Source organism: Calidris pugnax, unplaced genomic scaffold (assembly GCF_001431845.1).
Source record: "Calidris pugnax isolate Ruff unplaced genomic scaffold, ASM143184v1 scaffold235, whole genome shotgun sequence".
NCBI classification, from domain to species: Eukaryota; Metazoa; Chordata; class Aves; order Charadriiformes; family Scolopacidae; genus Calidris; species Calidris pugnax.
In genome coordinates, this window is record NW_015091026.1 from 205542 (window position 1) to 227091 (window position 21550).

The following is a 21550-nucleotide window of genomic DNA, read 5'->3' on the forward strand; positions in this document are numbered from 1 at the left end:
CCCCTGGAGCAGCTTGAGTCCATTTCCTCTTGTATGATACAGACTTTATTCTGTGAGACATTTCAATTTTTATCACTTCATCTTATGATACAGACTTTGTATGAGACATTTCAATTTTTATCACTTCATCTTTGAATACAGCCGGAGTTTTTCCAGTAATCACTGGTCTTCCCATGAATTCACGTTTAAACTCTGGATTGTACAGATGTAATTCTGTCCATAGTGAAATATCAGAACAAACACCAAGAGATAGTGTTGAAGATAAATTGGATTATGGGACAATGTGAAATAATCTATGTAAATCTGCAGCTTTAAAGCTGGTAAATGGTCGGTGAGAAGGTATAATAAATGTAGTTTGTCTGTAAAGCATTTGAAACATTTGTGGTGAATTTAACCCAGAAGTGTTCCACTAAAGTAAACTGATCTATATCTGGTAAAGTTGGTGTAATGCTACCACGTAACCTTCAAAATGGTGTGATAGATGAACCATCCTCAGGTAGACCTAGAGGAAGACATCTGCTGAACAGCCCATAAATGAAGATGCATAGACTTCTTAATAGTGCATAGATGCATAGACACTTAATAGTGTACCTATTAGTTCTGTAATAAAATAAATGTGTTAGTAAATTCACAGATGAGGGGCTAATTGAAAGGAGTTAAAGATTCCTTTAATAACAGGGATATGGGACACAGGGAGTGTAAAAAAAAAAAAAAAAAGTCTTGAAGACAACAAGAGAATCAATTTGAGAAGTTAGAGGTTTGCATTGAAAGGAAAATTCTGATGTTTTACTTTAGTGCATTAGGAGCTCATTGTTCTAGATATCATTCATGTAGAGAGAAGACCTTTAGGACAGATGGTTTTGAAAAAACCACAGTTTTCTTAATGGCAATTAAGACCAAATAAGGATGCGTTAAATCAAGAGACAAAACAGTATGGAAATGAAAACTGGAAGGAAAAGCCTTTTTTAATTATTTTTGCTGTGTTCACAATATCTACAAGTGTATTACTAGTCCTAGGTATTTAAAAGCTGGGCAGACGTGGTGCTGAGGGACATGGTTTCATGGTGGTTTTGTAAGCGTTAGGTTGATGGTTGGACTCGACAATCTGAAAGTCCTTTCCAATCTAGACAATTCTATGATTCTTCCTTGAATTTGTCCCTGTCACTTTCTGCACCAGTTTAAACTTCTGGCTTCTATGGTGTCCTGCTGAGGGACATGGTTTCATGGTGCTTTTGTCAGCGTTTGGTTGATAGTTGGACTCGACGATCTGAAAGTCCCTTCCAATCTTGACAATTCTATGATTCTTCCTTGAATTTGTCCCTGTCACTTTCTGCACCAGTTTAAACTTCTGGCTTCTATGGTGTCCTTGAGCAATGAGTTCTGCAACTGAGCTGTCTGACCTGCTGCTTGTCCATGATACGGAATCTTTGATTTGCTAATTCAATCCGATTACCCAGGAGCTAATGAGGATTTGAGGCTCACAACTGTCACATATACCTGGGCAGTTCAAGTCTCACAGAATCACAGAATGATATGGGGTTGGAAGAGACCTCTGGAGATCATCTAGTCCAACCCCCTGACAAAGCAGGTCCACCCAGAGCAGGTCCCACAGGAATGTGTCCAGGTGGGGTTTGAATGTCTCCAGAGAAGGAGACTCCACCACCTCCCTGGGCAGCCTCTTCCAGGGCTCTGCCACCCTCACAGGAAAGAAGGTCCTCCTCATGTTTAGATGGAACTTTCTATGTTCAAGTTTGTCCTCGTTACGTCTTGTCATGTCCCTGGGCACCACTGAAAAAAGACCTGCCCAATCCTCTTGACACCCCCCCTTTAAGTATTTATAGGTGTTGATCAGATCCCCCCTCAGCCTTCTCTTCTCCAGACTAAAAAGACCCAAGTCCCTCAGCATCATCTCCATCTCCCTCAGTATCATCTCCATCGTGTTGTCACTCTAATGGAAAAATTCTCAGGCAATTCTGTGATCCCGATAGACTTTCCCATTTTGGGGAAGTCATTTGACCATACTGTTGTTGAAATTGCTCATGTTTTGTGTTAACGTCCAAGTGAGCAGTTGGATAATCCTTTTCTGTGGTTTTTAGCCACATTTTCCTTGAGCGGTGCTTTCGGTCGCAGCACTTTATTACTAGAGAGACAGTGATGAATTACAGCAAGTGGAGGAGGAAGTAGGATGATTGATGGGTGACAGCACTAAGGCAAATTCCAAAGAATTAAATTTATGTAGCTGGAGTAAAGGACAGCAAGTGAGAAACATAATTTTAGAAAAGAAAATGGGAAGTTTGTCGGGGAAAACAGTAAGTTAGGTTGGGTTATTCCTGTTTAAAGACTTAAGAAAAATAAAGGATATTTATGCTTTATATTAATGTGTTTATAACAGACCATAATTTTAGAAAAAAAATATTTGAAGTTTGTAGGGGAAAACAGGAAGTTAGGTTGGGTCATTCCTGTTTAAACACTTAAGAAAAATAAAGGACATTTATGCTTTATATTAATGTGTTTATAACAGATTTGCTTTGATCTTTTTATAAAGTAGGAGCAGTGGTCTTATCAGCAAGAGATATAACAGTAACTTGTAAAATATAGCGTAATCCAGGCAGAACTGTAGTGGTAGGGAAATGGCTGTGTCATCTAATGGACCTCCTCCCTGCTGGTGACTGATGACTTAGAAATTTATTTTTAAAGGGGGAAAAATAAGGTAAGACCTCAATGGGATGTCTGATTTAGAAAGCAAAACTGTGGAGCTGGGCTTGTTGGAATTTGACTCACTGGAAAACACCCTTCTGCTCTGTTAAACTGTTTAAAGAAAAAAAAAATAAAAATTGTGTTACTCCTTAACCTTTCAGAGGGCTGCTATGGGGACAGGCTGAGAGAGCTGGGGTTGTTCAGCCTGGAGAAGAGAATGGTCCAATGAGACCTTATAGGGGCCTTCCAGTACCTGAAGGGAGCCTAGAGGAGAGATGAGGAGGGAATCTTTGTCAGGGAATGTAGTGATAGGACGAGGGGGAATGGTTTTAAACAAGGAGGGGAAATGGAGATGAGACGTGGTGAAGAACTTCTTTGCTGTGAGGGTGGTGAGAGCCTGGCCCAGGTTGCCCAGAGAAGCTGTGGCTGCCCCATCCCTGGAGGGGTTCAAGGCCAGGTTGGAAGGGGCTTGGAGCAACCTGGTCTGGTGGGAGGTGTCCCTGCCCAGGGCAGGAGGGTTGGATCAAGATGATCTTTAAGGTCCCTTCCAACTCTAACCACTCTATCATTTTATGATACATACTTTCTTACTGTGGGGCACTGTGCCATCTGGCCACTTTTTGTTGCCTCCTCGTGTCAAAGTGGCCTCATTTCAGTGATGTTGATGGCTGTGCTGGTGGCAATCTTGATATAAGGTGCTATGTTTAAAAGAAAACAAACCCCACAAATGAAAAGTAACCCTTTTACCCTGGTCCTGTATGTTCATTTTCCTTGTCGAATAACCTTACACTGACACTTATCTCAGGATGAGCTGTTTTCTTGCAACCTGAGCACTTTTTTTGTGTGTGTGTAGCTCAGAATCTCTCAAACTAATTTTTCAAACTTCTCTCCCTTTTTCTGCTTCAGTCACCTGTATCATTCTCCCCCTTCCTGAGCCATTTGGTCAGCAAATCCTTTTATCTGAAAATGGGAGTAACCTCAGCTACTTCCAAAATACTGCAACGGAATCATCTTCTTTAGTCCTCGGTCTCTTTTATAGCTCTTTGTTTGCTTTTAGCCTGTTATTTCTTACAAGACTGTTTAAAGGTGAACCAAATTGGTAGCAATTTCTTCCATCATCTTAATATCCAGTACAATAATCAACACTTGGTCCTGTTTGTCATCAGTGTTTTACAGCTACTCATTAATCCTCGGTTCCTGTCAGCCTGTTCACCTTTTCCTGTTTTTAAGGGGAAGGAGGCAGTGACAGTCGGGAATAGCTATCTCAGATCTCTATGATTTTCATGTTTTCCATGGTTTTTAGTTACCACCCCTCTGCTTTGGGACCATCTGGCTGTTAAGTTTAAGTTCAGGGTCATCTTATCTATCTCATGTTCACCGGTTTGTCTTGATATCAGTTCACACTGTGCTGTGTGCTGCCCTGTGGCAATTTGGATGATAATTCCCAGTTGTGATTTTCATGTTTTCCATGTTTTTTAGTTACCAGCTCCCTGCTTTGGGACCATCTGGCTGTTAAGTTTAAGTTCAGGGTCATCTTATCTATCTCATGTTCACTGGTTTGTCTTGATATCAGTTCACACTGCGCTGTGTGCTGCCCTGTGGCAATTTGGATGATAATTCCCAGTTTTTGGATCGTGGTTTGGGTTCCAGTTTTCCATGTGTCCCATTATTTGGATGGCCCACCCCTCAAAGGCAATACATTTTCAGCTTCATCTTAATTCACCTTGCAACCAAAATAGTGAAGAAATTTACAGCTGAAATACAGGCAATACTTGATAAGACTTACGTCAAGCTTCTAATTAAAAAATATAAATGCAGCTTAATCAATTACTCATTATATATTTCCAGCAGTGGAGGTTCAAAGTACTCAAGAGTCTTCTGCTTTCTGGGTGTTAGACCCTTCCACAAGGATGATGAAGGGACATTTGTCTTATGAGAGAAAGCTGAGAGAGCTGGAGGAGTGAAGCTTCAAGGGGGACCTTAAGAGGGATCTGAGTGATAGGACAAGGATAGGACAACAGTTTTAAAATGGAAGAGGAGAGATTTAGATTAGATATTAGGAAGAAATTCTTTGCTGTGAGGGTGGTGAGACCCTGGCCCAGGTTGCCCAGAGAAGCTGTGGCTGCCCCATCCCTGGAGGGGTTCAAGGCCAGGCTGGATGGGGCTTGGAGCAACCTGGTCTGGTGGGAGGTGTCCCTGCCCAGGGCAGGGGGTTGGAACTAGATGGTCTTTAAGGTCCCTTCCAACCCAAACCATTCTATGAATGTGTGTAAGTACCTGAAAGAAAGGGATAAAGAAGACAGAGCCAGGCTCTGTTCAGTGGTGCCCAGTGACAGGACCAGAGGTGACGGGCACAAAGTGAAACACAGGAGGTTCCCTCTGAACATCAGGAGATGCTTTTAGTCTGTGAGGGTGACCAAGTGCTGGCACAGGTTGCCTAGGGACATTGTGACATCTCTGTCTTTGAAGATTCTCAAAAACCATCTGGACATTGTCCTGGGCAACTGGCGCTGGGTGGTCCTGCTTGAGCAGTGAGGTTGGACCTGATGACCTCAGGAGAGGACATTGTGACATCTCTGTCCTTGTAGATTCTCAGAAGCCATCTGGACATGGTCCTGGGCAACTGGCGCTGGGTGGTCCTGCTTGAGCAGTGAGGTTGGGCCTGATGACCTCAGGAGATCCCTGCCAACCTCAAGCATTCTGTGATACTGTGATTCTCTCTGTCAACCAAAGAAAATGTGGGAATTTTGCAAGCAGTTTCCTCAACTCTGGGAACTCTTGCTTAATTTATGGCTAGTTAACACAAACTTCTGAGCAGTGATTTGGGTTTTGAGGTGGGAATGCTTGAGCAGTGAGGTTGGGCCTGATGACCTCAGGAGATCCCTGCCAACCTCAAGCATTCTGTGATACTGTGATTCTCTCTGTCAACCAAGGAAAATGTGGGAATTTCGCAGGCAGTTCCTCAACTCTGGGAACTCTTGCTTAATTTATGGCTAGTTAACACAAACTTCTGAGCAGTGATTTGGGTTTTGAGGTGGGAATGGAAGAGAAGGCAGTTAAAAATCACTTAAGTAAACTTATTTTCTCACTCTTCTCCAGGTGCAATTTAAATCCAACACCTTTACTTCCCTCCCTTTTCTTAACTTGTTATTTCTATGGCTTGTGCTCAATCTGTCGCGGTTCCTCTTAGGGTACAGAGAGTCAGTGTCATCTCTGAGGTTTTCTTTCTGCTACTTTCTTCTTACTGGTTTCCTCTGCAGCACTTTGGTTCTTCAGGTTTTCCTCTGCTACTGTTTTCCTTAAAGTGCCCGCTGTGCCAGCAGGTTGAGGGTGGGGTTTCTGCCCCTCTACTCGGCTCTGGTGAGACCCCACCTGGACCACTGTGTCCAGCTCTGAAGTTCTCAGCCCTGGAAGGACAAGAACCTATTGGAGTGGAGCCAGAGGAGGCCCTGGAGATGCTGGGAGGGCTGGAGCCCCTCTGCTGGGAGGGGGGACTGAGAGAGTTGGGGGGGTTCAGCCTGGAGAAGAGAAGGCTCCAGGGAGACCTTAGAGCCCCTTCCAGTCCCTCAAGGGGCTCCAGGAGAGATGGGGAGGGACTTGATTAGAGAGAGGAGCCATAGGAGGAGGGGGAAGGGTTTGACACTGAAAGAGGGGAGATTTAGATAATATATTGGGATGACCTTCTTTGCTGTGAGGGTGCTGAGACCTGGTCCTAGGTTACCCAGAGAAGCTGTGGCTGCCCCATCCCTGGAGGGGTTCAAGGCCAGGCTGGATGGGGCTTTGAGCAACCTGGTCTGGTGGGAGGTGTCCCTGCCCAGGGCAGAGGGATGGAACTGGATGGTCTTTAAGGTCCCTTTCAACCCAAACCATTCTTTGAAACTTCAGTCCCTTTGAGATGTCCCTGCTCCAGCATGGGTCACCTCCATGTCACAGTTCCTCAGTCAGTCCCTTTGAGACCCCTGCTCCACCATGGGTCACCTCCATGTCACAGTTCCTCAGATGGTCCCCTTCAAAGAGTGTGTCTCAGTCTCTTGCAGTTGCTGGTTTCCTTAAATATATTGGAAGAGGGGTGCCATGTCCCATCCTCACCAACACAACCTGCTGGAAAATTCCTTGTCATGTGTAATTCAGCATCTCTCTATGTTTGCAGGGTTAGAAGGTTGGAAGATCAGTTCTTTTATGCATCATCTTCTCTTCAATTTATCACATGTTATTTTTTTTGAATAGAGACCCATCACTTCTTGGTTTTCTGCCTTTTTACCCATTGTAATATCCTAACAGCTGGAGTGTGGGTCCTGCTTCTTAAGCAAACTTTTATGGTTAGTTCCTTATGTCCACAACTCAGGTGCATATTGAATTCCATGAACTGCGTGTTCAGATCTGGCTACACACATTTAAGCCATTTTTTTAGTCATTTTCCTTTCCAATACCTTTGGAAAGTGAGTTCCTCATAAAAGCAGTAGATCAGTTTTCTTTTTAAATGTCAGCTTTGTCTATACTCATCCAGGGAGGCAGCAGAAACCTTCTAGGCTGCTGCTGTTTATTTGTTGGTTTATTGTTATATAGTTTTCTCTAGGACTTCTCTTTTTCTTCATATTGTGACCCACCGCATTGTTTTCCTTCAACCTTTGTCAGTTGGTTGTTTGTGTTTTTGTGTCTGTTGCCTGAACTCCCAATAGGCTGGTATTCCAGGCAGGAAAGCATCTGGTTTTCTAGCTTGAACAACCCTTATTCTGTTTTTTTTTAAGTCTTGAAGAAGCAGCTAGTTGAGGGCTCTCATTTTATTTCTGCTCATAGAACTTCTAGCATGTGCAGATCTAGAATTAAAAGAAAAAAAAAATCCTGTCTTTTCACACCTATTTTATAATGCTTTTTGGAAAATTAAAATACTCCTTTAAGGGAATATGTAGGTTTAACTGCAAGCAGATTGGAAAACTTTGGCTCAACTCAGGAAAGAAAGAAGAATTTTAACAAATATCTTGCTGGTACATAGCTACTAGTTTGTTATAAAACGCTAAATCAAAACCTTCCAAATTGGATGTTACGATAGGCAAATGTTGAGCTACACTTTCTTTTTTTAAGGCAATTAAACCCTACTATAAACTCCCTGTGACCTTTAAACAAGCTGCGTAATGATTCCGCTTATTTTCTATAAGCTTGCAATTTTTAGCTCATACAAATCAGAGCTCTTTTTCCAGGCTTATTTCATTGATCATTTTTTTTTCTAAATGGTCACTACTTAAAATAGCAAGTATTAGGAATAAGTACAACAGTAGGTAGATATAGATAAGTAGATTTTAACGTCAGAAATGACTAGCAGATTATCTAAATTAATTTCTATTGTAATCCAGGCTAACCTTTTAACTTCTCCTTGACTAAATGCAGTTATTTTATATTTATTTAAGTGTGGTTTTCAATGGCAGAGACAGATTCCTTTCAGAATTTAAAAAAAAAAAAAAAGGAAAGAAAAAAAGCTGGTGGTGGGGATTGTGTAGCCTTTCCTTTGGTACTATTTCCTCGTGGTAAATAATCTTTTTAAGAAGAATAACAAGATGTTTGTCTGTTGATTCACCTTCCATCTGTTTTTCCTTGTTGCAGCTCTTCTCCGCATCCCAACCCCTGCCAAAAGAAAAATGTTGGGGAACTCTCTTACCTATAATTCTCTTTATGTTCAGGTACTCAAACATAATGCTGATATCTAATCCCAACTCCCACCCTCACATAAAAACCCCATAAAAAGGAATTTCCATTTAGCTAAGCCGGGCAGGTGTAAGAAAGAGGCTTGAAGGACTCTTGGATGCTTTTTATGGACCCTTGAACCACTCGTAGTTCTCTTCTGCGCGTCTAATTTTCAGGTTCTCTGAAAAGGGCTGTTATTCCATTATCAGCCTTAACCAGAGTCTCGTAGTGAGAACTCTTCCCCCCTTTATACAATTCCACGTCTATTAGTCCCTTTTGTTAGGATGAATAGCACCCAGTAGGTAATAGGGGTATTAAAAACCAGGTAACTACTTGGGAAATCCAGTCTAAGCTGAGGGGAGAAAAGAAAGGGGAGAAAATCTAATTAAATGTGATACCGTTTCGTGGTTTATAGCGTCTTTAGTCTTCATTATCCAACACACTTATCACAGCGAGGGTAAGGAGCAAAAAGCAGGGTGGTGTATTAATTACACCCTCAGTTCAGTGCAGGGTGGCGATGAGAGGGGGAAAAAAAAAGGTTTGGTTCCCTCTCTGACTTTTTTGGATACCCCAGGGTTGTGCCAAATCACACTGTGTCCCGCTATTTGGGTGTCCCACTCCTATATTTGGAGATTAGGAGAGGGTTCTTCACTGTGAGGGTGGTGGAGCACTGGAACAGGTTGCCCGGGGAGGTGGTTGAGGCCCCATCCCTGGAGATATTCAAGGTGAGGCTCGATGAGGCCCTGGGCAACCTGGTCTAGTTGGGGGTGTCCCTGCTGACTGCGGGGAGGGTGGACTAGATGACCTTTGGAGGTCCCTTCCGGCCTGGGCAATTCTATGATTCTATGATTCTATATCTGGAGGATTATAGCCAGCAGGTCAAGGTAGGTGACCATGCAGTTGTGAGGCTGCAAGAAACATAGATGCCTTACCTTGTTCCCCAGGTTTCTTGTAGATGGCCCTTCTTCCCCAGGTTTCTTGTAGATGCCCCTTCTTCCCCAGGTTTCTTGTAGATGGCCCTTGTTCCCCAGGTTTCTTGTAGATACCTGGGAAGGGAACCACAGGGGAGTAGTGAGTCCAATGAAGACCATCCCACGGTGGCTGGAGTTAGAAGCACGTGATGTAGAAGGTGGTGCTGCAGTAATTGGGTTTGTTGAGCCTGCAGAAAAGAGTGAGTTTTTGCTGGCTGTGGCCATCGAAAAGAGTTAGAGGAGGAATGGAGCCTGGTTACTCTCAGAAGTGCACAAACCAGAGGCAACAGTCACCAATTTCTGTGGGAGAAACTGGCTGGACACAATGAGAGACTTCTTCCCCATGAGAGGGGTTAAACACCAGGAGCAAGAGAGCAGAGAGATGGCAAATCTCCTTGCATGTAGATTTGAGTGAGATCAGCTGCCTGATGTAACATTTGAGCAGAGGGTTGGACTGGAAACCTCAGAATGTCTCTTCTAGGCTGGGTCAGTGTATTTGACCAGAGAAGCTGTGGCTGCCCCATCCCTGGAGGGGTTCAAGGCCAGGTTGGAGGGGGCTTTGAGCGACCTGGTGTAGTGGGAGGTGTCCCTGCCCAGGGCAGGGGGTTGGAACTGGATGATCTTTAAGGTCCCTTCCAACCCAAACTATTCTATGATTATTCTATCAACACTACCAATGCGGATTCCTGATTTCCAGAATTCTTTGACTTGCACTAACAGAAAATGGTGATGTCTGGGCTTGATGCTCTTACACGTCGGTGTTTACTCAGTGACCACAGCATGAATCTGAGCTGCTACAATTATTTCTCATCCTGATATATGGGGATTGTGCAGCTGAGATGACTCTTAGGTTGACAGCCTTTGGCCTCTCCTCTATCCTTAATGGCAGGTGCCATTTGGGATGACTCAAGAAAGATGTTGAGGTGCTGGAGCGTGTCCAGAGAAGGGCAGTAGAGCTGGTGAGGGGTCTGGAGCACAAGTCTTGTGAGGAGCAGCTGAGGGAGCTGGGGGTGTTCAGCCTGGAGAAAAGGAGGCTGAGGGGAGACCTTCTTGCTCTCTCCAACTCCCTGAAAGGAGGGTGTAGCCGGGGGGGTCGGTCTCTTCTCCCAAGGAACAGGCGATGGGACAAAAGGAAATGGCCTCAAGTTGCACCAGGGGAGGTTTAGGATGGCTTTCAGGAAAACTTTCTTCACCGCAGGGGTTGTCAAGCCTTGGCAGAGGCTGCCCAGGGCAGTGGTGGAGCCACCATCCCTGGAGGGATTTAAAAGCCGGGCAGATGTGGTGCTGAGGAACTTGGGTTAGTGGTGGTTTTTATCAGTGTTGGATTGTTGGTTTGACTCGATGATCTGAAAGGTCCATTCCAACCTTGGTTGCACTCGATGATCTGAAAGGTCCATTCCAACCTCAACAATTCTATCATTCTAAATGCCTTTTAATTTTGATGTACAAGAAGCTCTGTGAAGCAGAGATGAATGTGGTAGGAGACTGCAACCAGAGAAGCTGGGTTGTTCTAGCAATGGACAAGGGGATGGTTTATTCTGCTTCTCTAAATGTAGAGTTGTTTAATTTCCCAGCACTGCTGCTTTTGAAGTGGGTGCTCAAAATGTTTCTGGTGAACGGAAAAATTCCCAAACTTGCAATAATGTACTGGAAATATTAAAAACTGATGCCTGCTGGTGAACGGAAAAAATCCCAAAGTTGCTATAATGTACTGGAAATATTAAAAACCGATGCAGAAATGCTGTAGCTTGTCAAGTTTTTCTGTTTTTAACTGTTCAAAGTAATAAAATTAAAATCTGAATAAATGATACAGATAATTAGAAGTGAAGGGCTTCTGTCTGTCTGAGGATTCCAGATAAGTCTGTAATAAATGAATGGAATACAATAATAGATACAATTTAAGTATAAGGTCCCTATTTTTTTTTAAGTTTAATCTTCTAGAGGGTGGGAGAAAGTTGCCTTTTAAAATGTGAAAAGCTTTTTATGTTTAGTAATGGTGCTAGAAATATAAATTTGTTCAAGCCCCAACAGTTTTCTTTCTAGAATACACTTTTTTCTTGATTTGTTTTTTATACCATAAGCAGAGGAGAAGTATCCGCAATAAAAAAATAGAAATCCAAAAATAAGGCGGTTTCTCCAACTGGAGGAATCACCACTGACTTGAGGAGCAGTAATACCTTTTTTTGGAGCAGTATTTGTGTTTTATTCTGCCCTGTCACTGCTTTGGGCACCCTGCCTCCCACCCGTCCATCTCCTTTTGCACATCAAGGTTTGAAAAGAGAAAAGGATGAAATGATATTCCCAAGCTGAGTGATGAGTTGATGATACAATGGTAAATAAATCTCTATGATTTTTCAAAGTTGAAAGTATTTTTATCATACATTTGAGTCTCTCACATAACACAAGTGCTGGTGTGTTACTGAGTGGGGGCATAAAATTCTGGCCTTGATTTAAACTTTGCCAATGATAGACATAGTGCCCTTTATGAATTCAAATTAAAAAGACTTATTTCTTTCTGGTCTTGCTGTCAGTGCTCATCTTATTTTTCTTGGCAGCACGTGGCTGTGCTCTGGGCCGACCCACCGTGGTGGTTTTCCAAGTCCCGTTGTAACCTCACTGCTTCTCCAGATAGTTGAGCATCTTGTTAACGTGGTCCAGATGGAGACTTGGACTTAAATAAAACCATTTTTAAACTACTTCTGCTTGTGTTTCCAAGTAGTCAGCAGAGCTGTTGTCATTAATCCTGCTCTTCCGATTCACTTGCTGCTTCCTCTTCTTCTCCTCCATCCATCTCTGTAACTCTTCATCTCCTGCTTCTGGAGAGCGAAGCCTTTGTGATGACAGTGAAAACAAGTTTTAAGGACTGATCTTTCCCAGGAGTGTGAACTACAAGCTCGTCAGGGTTTGTCTTGTAACAGTTCCATTGTTAGATGTATCTGAAGTGTATTTTTAATTTTGTGCATTCTTTATAGGCATCATTGCATCATTTTAGTTGCTTATGCTACCGTTCCGTGGTGGGTTATCCAGCATGCAATTTAGACAGATGTTTTAATCTCGTATTTTATATTCTGAAATATCATGCAATCATAGAGTGGTTTGGGTTGGGAGGAACCTTAAAGACCATCCAGTTCCAACCCCCCTGCCCTGGGCAGGGACACCTCCCACCAGAGCAGGTTGCTCCAAGCCCCCTCCAACCTGGCCTTGAACCCCTCCAAGGACGGGGCAGCCACAGCTTCTCTGGGCAACCTGGGCCAGGCTCTCACCACCCTCACAGCAAACAAGTTCTTCCCCAGATTTCATCTAAATCATCTCCCCTCTTTCAGGGTCAAACCCTTCCCCCTCGTCCTGTGGCTCCCCTCCCTCATCCAGAGCCCTCCCCATCTCTCCTGGAGCCCCCTGAGGGACTGGAAGGGGCTCCAAGGTCTCCCTGGAGCCTTCTCTTCTCCAGGCTGAACCCCCCCAACTCTCTCAGCCTGTCCTCCCAGCAGAGGGGCTCCAGCCCTCGGAGCATCTTTGTGGCCCTCTGCGAATCTGGGCTACTTCTTTATACCTTGCTGATTCCCAAAGTTCATCTTTCTGTAAGTAAAAATACAGAAAGGAAAAATACTCACTTTTTTTTATTTGGGCCACACCAACCCCCTGCAGCGCTACAGGCTGGGGGAAGTGTGGCTGGAGCTGCCTGGAGGAAAGAGACCTGGGGGTTCTAATTGACAAAGGCTACTTCTTTATACCTTGCTGATTCCCAAAGTTCATCTTTCTGTAAGTAAAAATACAGAAAGGAAAAATACTCACTTTCTTTTTTTTAACATCATGTTTATACTTGGTACCACCAAAACCTTACCTTGACTTCCAGGAACTGGGATTGAGCCTCACGTTACTCCTGAGACCCAAACTGTCCTGAACATTAAAGCTTTTCCCTTGTGTTCTGTTGTTTACACTTGTTACCACCAAAACCTTACCTTGACTTCCAGATACTGGGATTGAGCTTGATGTTACTCTTGAGACCCAAACTGTTGTGAACATTAAAGCTTTTCCCTTGTGTTCTGTCTTGATAATTGGTGGTGCTGGGAAGGGAAATCTCGGAAGAGAGTGGTCCAGTGAGACTTCCCTGGAGCGGGGCTCCTCGGGTTAAAAGGCTCTGGGTGTGTGGGATGGTGGAACTTGCCCGTGTTATTTACCTGCAGGGTTCAGCCCCTGGGGAAGTTGCATTTATCAAGGATGTAACTTCCAGCTTTTCTGATGGCAAATAGGAAGTGTCAGAAAGGCCATCAAAAACCCACCCAACAAACAGCACCAAAAATCAAAAACCCCCAAAATCAGCTTTTTCCAGAAGAAAGATCCGTGCATAACAATGGGATGGTTATTTTTGGTTTTGTGGTGGTTTTGGTGGTGGTGTTTTTTCTTTTTAAATGTACGGTAAATGATTGACTGTTCCATTTGTTTCTTGAAATACGTATTTAGGAGCTGTTTGTTGGGCTTAATAATGAGTTTTGAGAATCATTAACTCTTTAGGAACTGGGACAATAAGAATAGAACCAAATATTCTGAGGGGAAAGCTTGACATTCCTGGTGCTTGCGTTTTAGATCATGCTCTTCCCGAATGTCTTGGAACCTTTTAAATGTCCTTTTCCTGCTTGCTTTCAGTTCTTCCCTCCCTGTTTTTTCATCTCTCGGCTTCGCAGTTTGACAAATGCTGTTCCCAAACTTGTCCTTGCTTTGCTGAAATTGCTGACAGCTTTCGGGGCAGTGATGAAATTCCTGCGACTCCCCTGCCGTGACTGGAGGGAGGTGAAGGGGGTTAAAGCACCTTTAGAATCGGGAAATTTGGGGTACGTCTCTACCTGCCAAAGGAAGAAGAGGAAAAATTAGCACTTTGACTTCTGCCAAAGGTTTCCAAGCTGTGGCTGCTGAGTCTTCTCTATTTGTATGTCCTGGGCATGGCAGCTTTTTGGGGGAGAAGCAAAGTTTTGCTTCATCTGTGGTGTGGTTTTGCGATATCTTACGGCCAAACTTAAAAAAACTGTTCACAAATAGATACTGGGGAGAGAGAGAATGGACGAGGACATCTCTCTGCTGAGGAGAGGCTGAGGGACTTGAGTCTTTTTAGTCTGGAGAAGAGAAGACTGAGGGGGGAATCTCATCAATGCCTGTAATACTTAAAGGGTGGGTGTCTGGAGGATGGGGCCAGTCTTTTTTCAGTGGTGCCCAGTGACAGGACAAGAGGAAATGGGCACAAACTGGAATGTAAGAAGTTCCACCTAAACATGAAGAGGAATTTCTTTCCTGTGAGGGTGGCGGAGCCCTGGAACAGGCTGCCCAGGGGAGTGGTGGAGTCTCCTTCTCTGGAGACATTCAAAGCCGCCTGGACACGTTCCTGTGGGACCTGCTCTGGGTGGACCTGCTTTGGCGGAGGGTTGGACTAGATGATCTCCAGAGGTCCCTTCCAACCCCATGTGATTCTGTAATAGTGCTTTGTGTTGAGTGCTAGAACTCCATAAATGCTGTTGAAGTTGCAGTTTTGGTGGGCTCAGAAGGAGCCTGTTCAGTCCCCATGTGATTAATTCCAGGATTCAAGTTAATTCTCAAGGTTGAGCTCTATCCTAAAGACCATCAGGAAGCGCCCACTCTCACCGTCCATGCAGAGAAGAGAGTTTCATAGTTCATAGTTTCATAGTTTTCTTGGTAAAGTTTTTCAGGAGGAAGGAAAAAGTGCAACTCCCTTTTAGAAACTCCTCGTAATTTAAAAAGCCCGTTTGCCTCAAAGCTATTTCAGGGTCATTCTTGACTTGGAGGCAAAGCAGTACAGTGTTGATAAATGTTCTCTCAGTGTATTTAGTATTTACTGGTATTAAGGGACCAGACCTGAGCTTGGATGTTCTGCTTACTGTATCTCTTTGCTTTTCATTTTTAATGCTTAGCTGACAGGTTTCCTAGAAACTTAAACCCTGAAGTGCAAGCAAATGTCTTATTTCACTAGGAGTATCTTCAGTTATTAGGGAATGATCTTTCTCCCCCCCAGTTTTAAATCTGTGCTTCTCTCTATGTAAACACAATATGCTATTTCTAGTTTCTTAAAACAACAGCACTGAGATTTTGCAAACTCCAGAGGGATGCCGCTGGTTTTTTTTATTATTATTTAGTAACTGGGGAAATGCTCTTTTAAATAGTTAGAAAAACAAGTAAACTGGGAGACGTGCAAATTGATAGTGTTGCTTTTATTAATTGATTAGTAATTCCTGGTGGCTTTTGTCCTTGTTTTTTGGGGGGGATGTAAATGGAAATTGGGGCTGCAAAGATGATGAGGGGACTAGAACATCTCTCTGCTGAGGAAAGGCTGAGGGGCTTGGATCTTTTTAGTCTGGAGAAGAGAAGACTGAGAGGGTGACTTACCAATGCCTATCAATACTTAAATGGTGGGTGTCAGGAGGATGGGGCCAGGCTTTTTTCAGTGGTGCCCAGGGACAGGACAAGAGGAAATGGGCACAAACTTGAACAAAGGAAGTTCCATCTAAACATGAGGAGGAACTTCTTTCCTGTGAGGGTGGCAGAGCCCTGGAAGAGGCTGCCCAGAGAGGTGGTGGAGTCTCCTTCTCTGGAGACATTCAAAACTTGTCTGGCCACGTTCCTGTGGGACCTGCTGTAGGTGGAACTGCTTTGGCGGGGGGTTAGACTAGATGATCTCCAGAGGTCCCTTCCAACCCCATATCATTCTGTGAAATAAGGTTCCTCACTCCAGTGCCCACAGGACGTCAGCTGGTCTCTATTGAAGTGCACCAGCAGAGAAGTGGTACCTCTGGCTGTTTATGTTACTACATGTCTACATCCCTCTCTGTTGCTTCTGCAAAGATCTTTTCCTTAATTTGAGCCTTAATAATCAAACAATAAAAAAACCCCACACTCATTAGAGTTCAGAAGTACCTTTGAACTAGCAATAGCTTCATGAATACAATGGCTGTGTTTATTTAATTGTGTAGTTACAGGACATAGCAGCCATAGGCTAGAAGATGAGGCCTTCTACGCTTTTGCAGCTATGTCATGACATCACTTTAGGCAAATAAAATGTAAGCCATTTTCTCCCTGTTTATACAATTGAGAATAATGTTTTGTTGGCGTTTCTGTAAGGAAAAGAATAAAGACAATCAAACATCATTGTCAGTATCTTTTTCTAACACTTCTCTACTGGGTAATCCTCTTATTTTGTGATAAACTGTGCTTTGATTTTTATTTAATGAACTGTGTTTTAACTAACTTGTTTTATACATATGCTCAAAATGTTTGAAAACTGCTCATTAAATCCGAGTCGTTTGGATATTGGACCCTTTTTATATATTAAATTTTCTTTTAGGAATAGAAATTAATAAATACTACTTAAACATTTTCTGCTTTAAAAGATTTATGGGTAGAATGATCATGGTGTTCAGGTCCCATCCTAAGCAAAGAGAAAAGTCGTAAGAGGTGAATGACTTGACCTTTAAAAGTTGTCACATGTGTTCTCCTCGCAGGTGTCAGCGGTGGACTCCTTGGAGGGTCCCCTTCTTCAGGTGGAGGGACTGAGTGACCTGAGACTGGAGCTCCACAGTAAGAAGATGAACATGCACTTGGTCCTGATAGATGAACTCCACCGTCATCTTTACATCAAATCTACTAACAGAGTGGGACAACGCAACAAGGAGAAGGGGAGAATAAGGTGGGTTTGGTGTGATGCCATCTGAGGGCAACGGGTCTTGCAGGGAAGAGGACGATGTTCTCCCTTTCCTAAGTAGAAACTTTCTTGGGAGAGTGCCATCCACTTACACCTCAACCTCTCATTTTTGGCAAGCAAATTTCTCATGCTTATGGCTGTGGGGAGCAGAAAAACTCCAAAGATGTTGATGTACCTTTTAGCCTGTGAACAGTCTGTTCTCATTCTTTCACTTGTGCTTAGGGATTCTGATGGGTTTTTGCTGCTTCCCACAGAATTATGATGAGATCAGTTCCTTTTAGCATTCTTTTCCTTCTCTGATGTGTATACCTTTCCTACAAATGTCATGATCATGAGGCTCAGGTCAGGAAAAGGGAAGAAGAGGGGGAAAAATCACTCATTTTTCTAGCAAACGTCCAAGGTTTAAAAGATTTCCAAGTTTAGTAGCCAGAGGCCACAACATTGAAATGCCTGAGCGGTGTCTTGGCTTGGCCGTTGTGTTTTAATGACGTTGAAATTTCATAGAATCACAGAATGGTTAAAGTTGGAAGGGACCTTGAAGACCATCCAGTTCCAACCACCCTGCCATGGGCAGGGACACCTCCCACCAGACCAGGTTGCTCAAAGCCTGGTCCAGCCTGGCCTTGAACCTCTCCAGGGATGGGGCAGCTTTTTTGAGCAACCTGGCCCAGGGTCTCACCACTCACAGGAAATAATTTCTTTCTAGTATCTAATTTAAATCTCCCCTCTTTCAGTTTAAAACCATTACCCCTTGTCCTATCATCCCACTTCTTGATCTAGAGTCCTTCCCCATCTCTCCTGTAGCCCCCTTCAGGTACTGGAAGGCTGTCATAAAGTCTCCCCGGAGCCTTCTCTTTTCCAGGCTGAAGAACCCCAACTCTCTCAGCCTGTCCTCGTAGGAGAGGTGCTCCAGCCCTCAGGTCATTTTTGTGGCCCTCTGCTGGACCCGTTCCAAGAGGTCCATGTCCTTCTTATGTTGTGGGCCCCAGAGCTGCTTCTTACCTGGTTGATACCTCTGATCAGTGGAAATTCAGCTTAAGTATAGGTGCCTGCCTAATTTTTCCTAAATTTTACAAATTCTTAAGTTTGAGGGCAGTGGAGTTGTTGAGAGGGAGGGAACTAAGACAGTGGCTGGAAAAGAGAGACACATTATTGACAGTAAGTTCTGTAGGGCAGGACAGGGTAGGGAGTAAAAGGGGAGCCAGCATATGATAATGATGCAGAGAAAAGATAAATTAGCATTTTATTATGAGAAGGAATTAAAAAAAATGCTTACCAAAAATAAGAGGAGAGATAGTAAGTTACATTAAATGAATTTATGAAAGAAAGGATCGATTGAAGTAGAAATTTCTAGGAAGAAGGGCTGCTAGCAAGTCATCAGTCTCTTCCTTACTCATCTTGTTAATTAAAAACAGACACAAAGCTTTGGTGTACCCAGACTGTGCAACTGCTAATTAACTGTAGTTTTGTACGACTGCTACAGGGACCCTTATCTTTTCCTTGTTTTCTGTCTTTTTTTCCCATTCCCTGTTGCAAATTGTTGATATTGGATAACACGAACTCTTGCATCAAGGACAGTCTTGGTGCTGTGTTTTAGTTGCTGCCCTGGACTGGCTGTTGACCAGGAGGCAAGAATGTTTAGAATTAAAGAGACTTGGGGGTTCTAATTGACAAGCGGCTGAATATGAGCCGGCCGTGTGCCCAGGTGGCCAAGAAAGCCAATGGCATTCTGGCTTGTATCAAAAATAGTGTGACCAGCAGAAGTAGGGAGGTGATTGTGCCCCTGTACTCAGCACTGGTGAGGCCACACCTCGAGTGTTGTGTCCAGTTTTGGGCACCTCAATACAAGAGAGATCTCGAGGTGCTGGAGCGAGTGCAGAGGAGGGCAACGAAACTAGTGAAGGGCCTGGAAGACAAATCATATGAAGAGCGGCTGAAGGAGCTGGGGCTGTTTAGTATGAGGAAGAGGAGGCTGAGGGGAGACCTCATCACTCTCTACAACTACTTGAAAGGACACTGTAGAGAGGTTGGTGCTGGTCTCTTCTCACAGGTAATTAGTGACAGAACGAGAGGGAACGGCTTCAAGCTCCAACAGGGTAGGTTTAGACTGAACATTAGGAAGGAATTTTTCACCGAAAGAGTGATAGGGCATTGGAACAGGCTGCCCAGGGAGGGGGTGGAGTCACCATCCCTGGCTGTGTTTAAGGGACGTTTAGATGGGGTACTGAGGGACATGGTGTAGGGGAGGACTTTGTAGAGTAGGGTAGATGGTTGGACTCGATGATCCCAAGGGTCTCTTCCAACCTCAATGATTCTATGATTCTATTTCTTGTATTGGCTTTTTTATTTAACAGAATGCATAACTAGTCCCTCTAAGCATGGTATTGTGGGTGTATAGGGACTATAGGTGGTTCTCACACAGGATAGTAGGCTTAGCCCTTCTCTTTGCAGGCTCCCATAAGGATTTTGACCTCTAAGGGAACAAACTGAGCTCCATTAGAGGAGCCTTCTCCACTTCTTTCTCTTAAAAATGATTTCTTGCTGGTGTTCTCCTGCCACATCCAGCTTCGTGCCTTTCATTACGCAGCTGGGGCAGCGTGACACATTTTTGGCTAGTAACTACGTGAATTTATTGTGAAAATGACCAAGTAGAAAGTCTTGCCTTTGTGAATAAGAAGATTCGTTTGAGAGGGATGCACGTAGGTGTGCAGAGAAGAGGAATTTAAAGGGGAGGAAAAACAGTGGAGGTTTCTAGAGGAAACTAGAAGAGCTTGAAGGATTAAGGAATTGACTGAAGCCTTGGAAATGGGGGCATCTCTTCTCCTCAATAGGGGAGGTTGCACCAGGGGAGGTTTAGATTGGATATTAGGAGAAATTTCTTCATGGAAAGGGTTCTCCAGCGTTGGAATAGGCTGCCCAGGGAAGTGGTTGAGGCCCCATCCCTGGAGGTGTTCAAAAGATGAGTAGACGTGGTGCTCAGGAATGTGGTTTAGTAATTTTTATTTCCTATTTCTTATTTATTTTTTTGTCAGAGTTAGGTTGATGGTTGGACTAGATGATCTTTAAGGTCCCTTCCAACCTAGACAATTCTATGATTCTATTCTAATATGTAGTTTTCCAGAAAGATCATTACAATTCCATGTTAATTTATCGTGCTAGCAGTAGTTAATTGTGTCTGGAGATGTGTCTCTTGGGGAAATAATCACATGCTTTATATCAGAACTGTGTATTAGTGTATCCATTGCTCAGGCTTACAACTTTAAGAAACAAATGGATTATTTGTTGTGATCTAACATTGTAAATAATAGTAAATTGTTTGCTTCAATTCTTTCCCCTCTCACAGTTCACTTGTGAAAGATGCCTCTTCTGTACCTCTCATGGACGTTACGAACTTGTCTACACCCCGAAAGTTCCTTGAAACTTCCCAGTTCAGTACTCCAGGGAGCTCCAGCAGTGAGTATTTAAGTCATGTGCATTCCTCACAGAATTAATTTGTAGTTCTTCAGCAGATTTTCCAGGACTAGTAGTAGGCATTTCGTCCCTTCTTCATCGGTGGCTGCTGATGGGAGGTCCTGAGACAAAACGTTAGGGAGTGATTTGTGCAGTGTCATGAAATAAGTAAGTGGTATGTCCAGGGGCAGAACTTGGCCCACAATTTACAATAATTTAATAGAATCCTATAATGGTTTGGGTTGGAAAGGACCTTAGAGATCACTGAGTTCCAACCCCCTGCCCTGGGCAGGGACACCTCCCACCAGACCAGGTTGCTCCAAGCCCCATCCAACCTGGCCTTGAACCCCTCCAGGGATGGGGCAGCCACAGCTTCTCTGGGCAACCTGGGTCAGGCTCTCACCACACAGCACAGAATTTCTTCCTGAGATCTCATCTAAATCATCTCCCCTATTTCAATTTGAAACCATTCCCCTTTGTGCTGTGGCTCCCCTCCTTCATCAAGAGTCCCTCCCCACCTTTCCTGGAGCACCTTGAGGGACTGGAAGGGGCTCTAAGGTCTCCCTGGAGCCTTCTCTTCTCCAGGCTGAACCCCCCCAACTCTCTCAGCCCTCCCTCCCAGCAGAGGGGCTCCAGCCCTCCCAGTATCTCCATGGCCTCCTCTGGCCCACCTCTATCAGGTCCATGTCCTTCCTCAGGCAGAAGAGATATTTGCAGCCAGTTCAGTTTGCATACAGGTCTCCTCTAGATTATTTGATGTAGACAGGCAGGTATTTGTAGATGTTGCAGAAGTTTTTTTGCTGTGTTGGAATCAAAAGGTCAAAACTTCTCCTTGTGGGAACTTTGTAACTTTGACTAAAGGTCCATCTGTACACAGGAATGATCTCAGGGTGGTCTTTGTATTCTTCTTACTACAACAGACATCGAGCAAAACACTTGGTTTCATTGTGCTTTGGTATGAGGCTTCGAAATTGGTGCTGCACAGATGGGGATTTAATCCTTGTATTGTTTCAGTAGATTAATAAGTAGGGTTGTCCTTGTTTAACAAACG

At 43.8% G+C, this 21550-nt stretch overlaps 1 protein-coding gene across 1 annotated transcript in view; it reads left to right on the forward strand.

Annotated features, from left to right (window-relative positions):
- The window catches only part of LOC106896143 (exocyst complex component 4-like), a gene marked incomplete at its 3' end in the record, with an annotated part of 163483 nt that overhangs the window by 42109 nt on the left and 99824 nt on the right, over nucleotides 1-21550 (forward strand). Inside the window, exons 4-5 of the mRNA XM_014955883.1 lie at nucleotides 16850-17034; nucleotides 20393-20502. Coding sequence (XP_014811369.1) covers nucleotides 16850-17034; nucleotides 20393-20502 — 295 coding nt within the window. The remainder of the gene's footprint in view (nucleotides 1-16849; nucleotides 17035-20392; nucleotides 20503-21550) is intronic.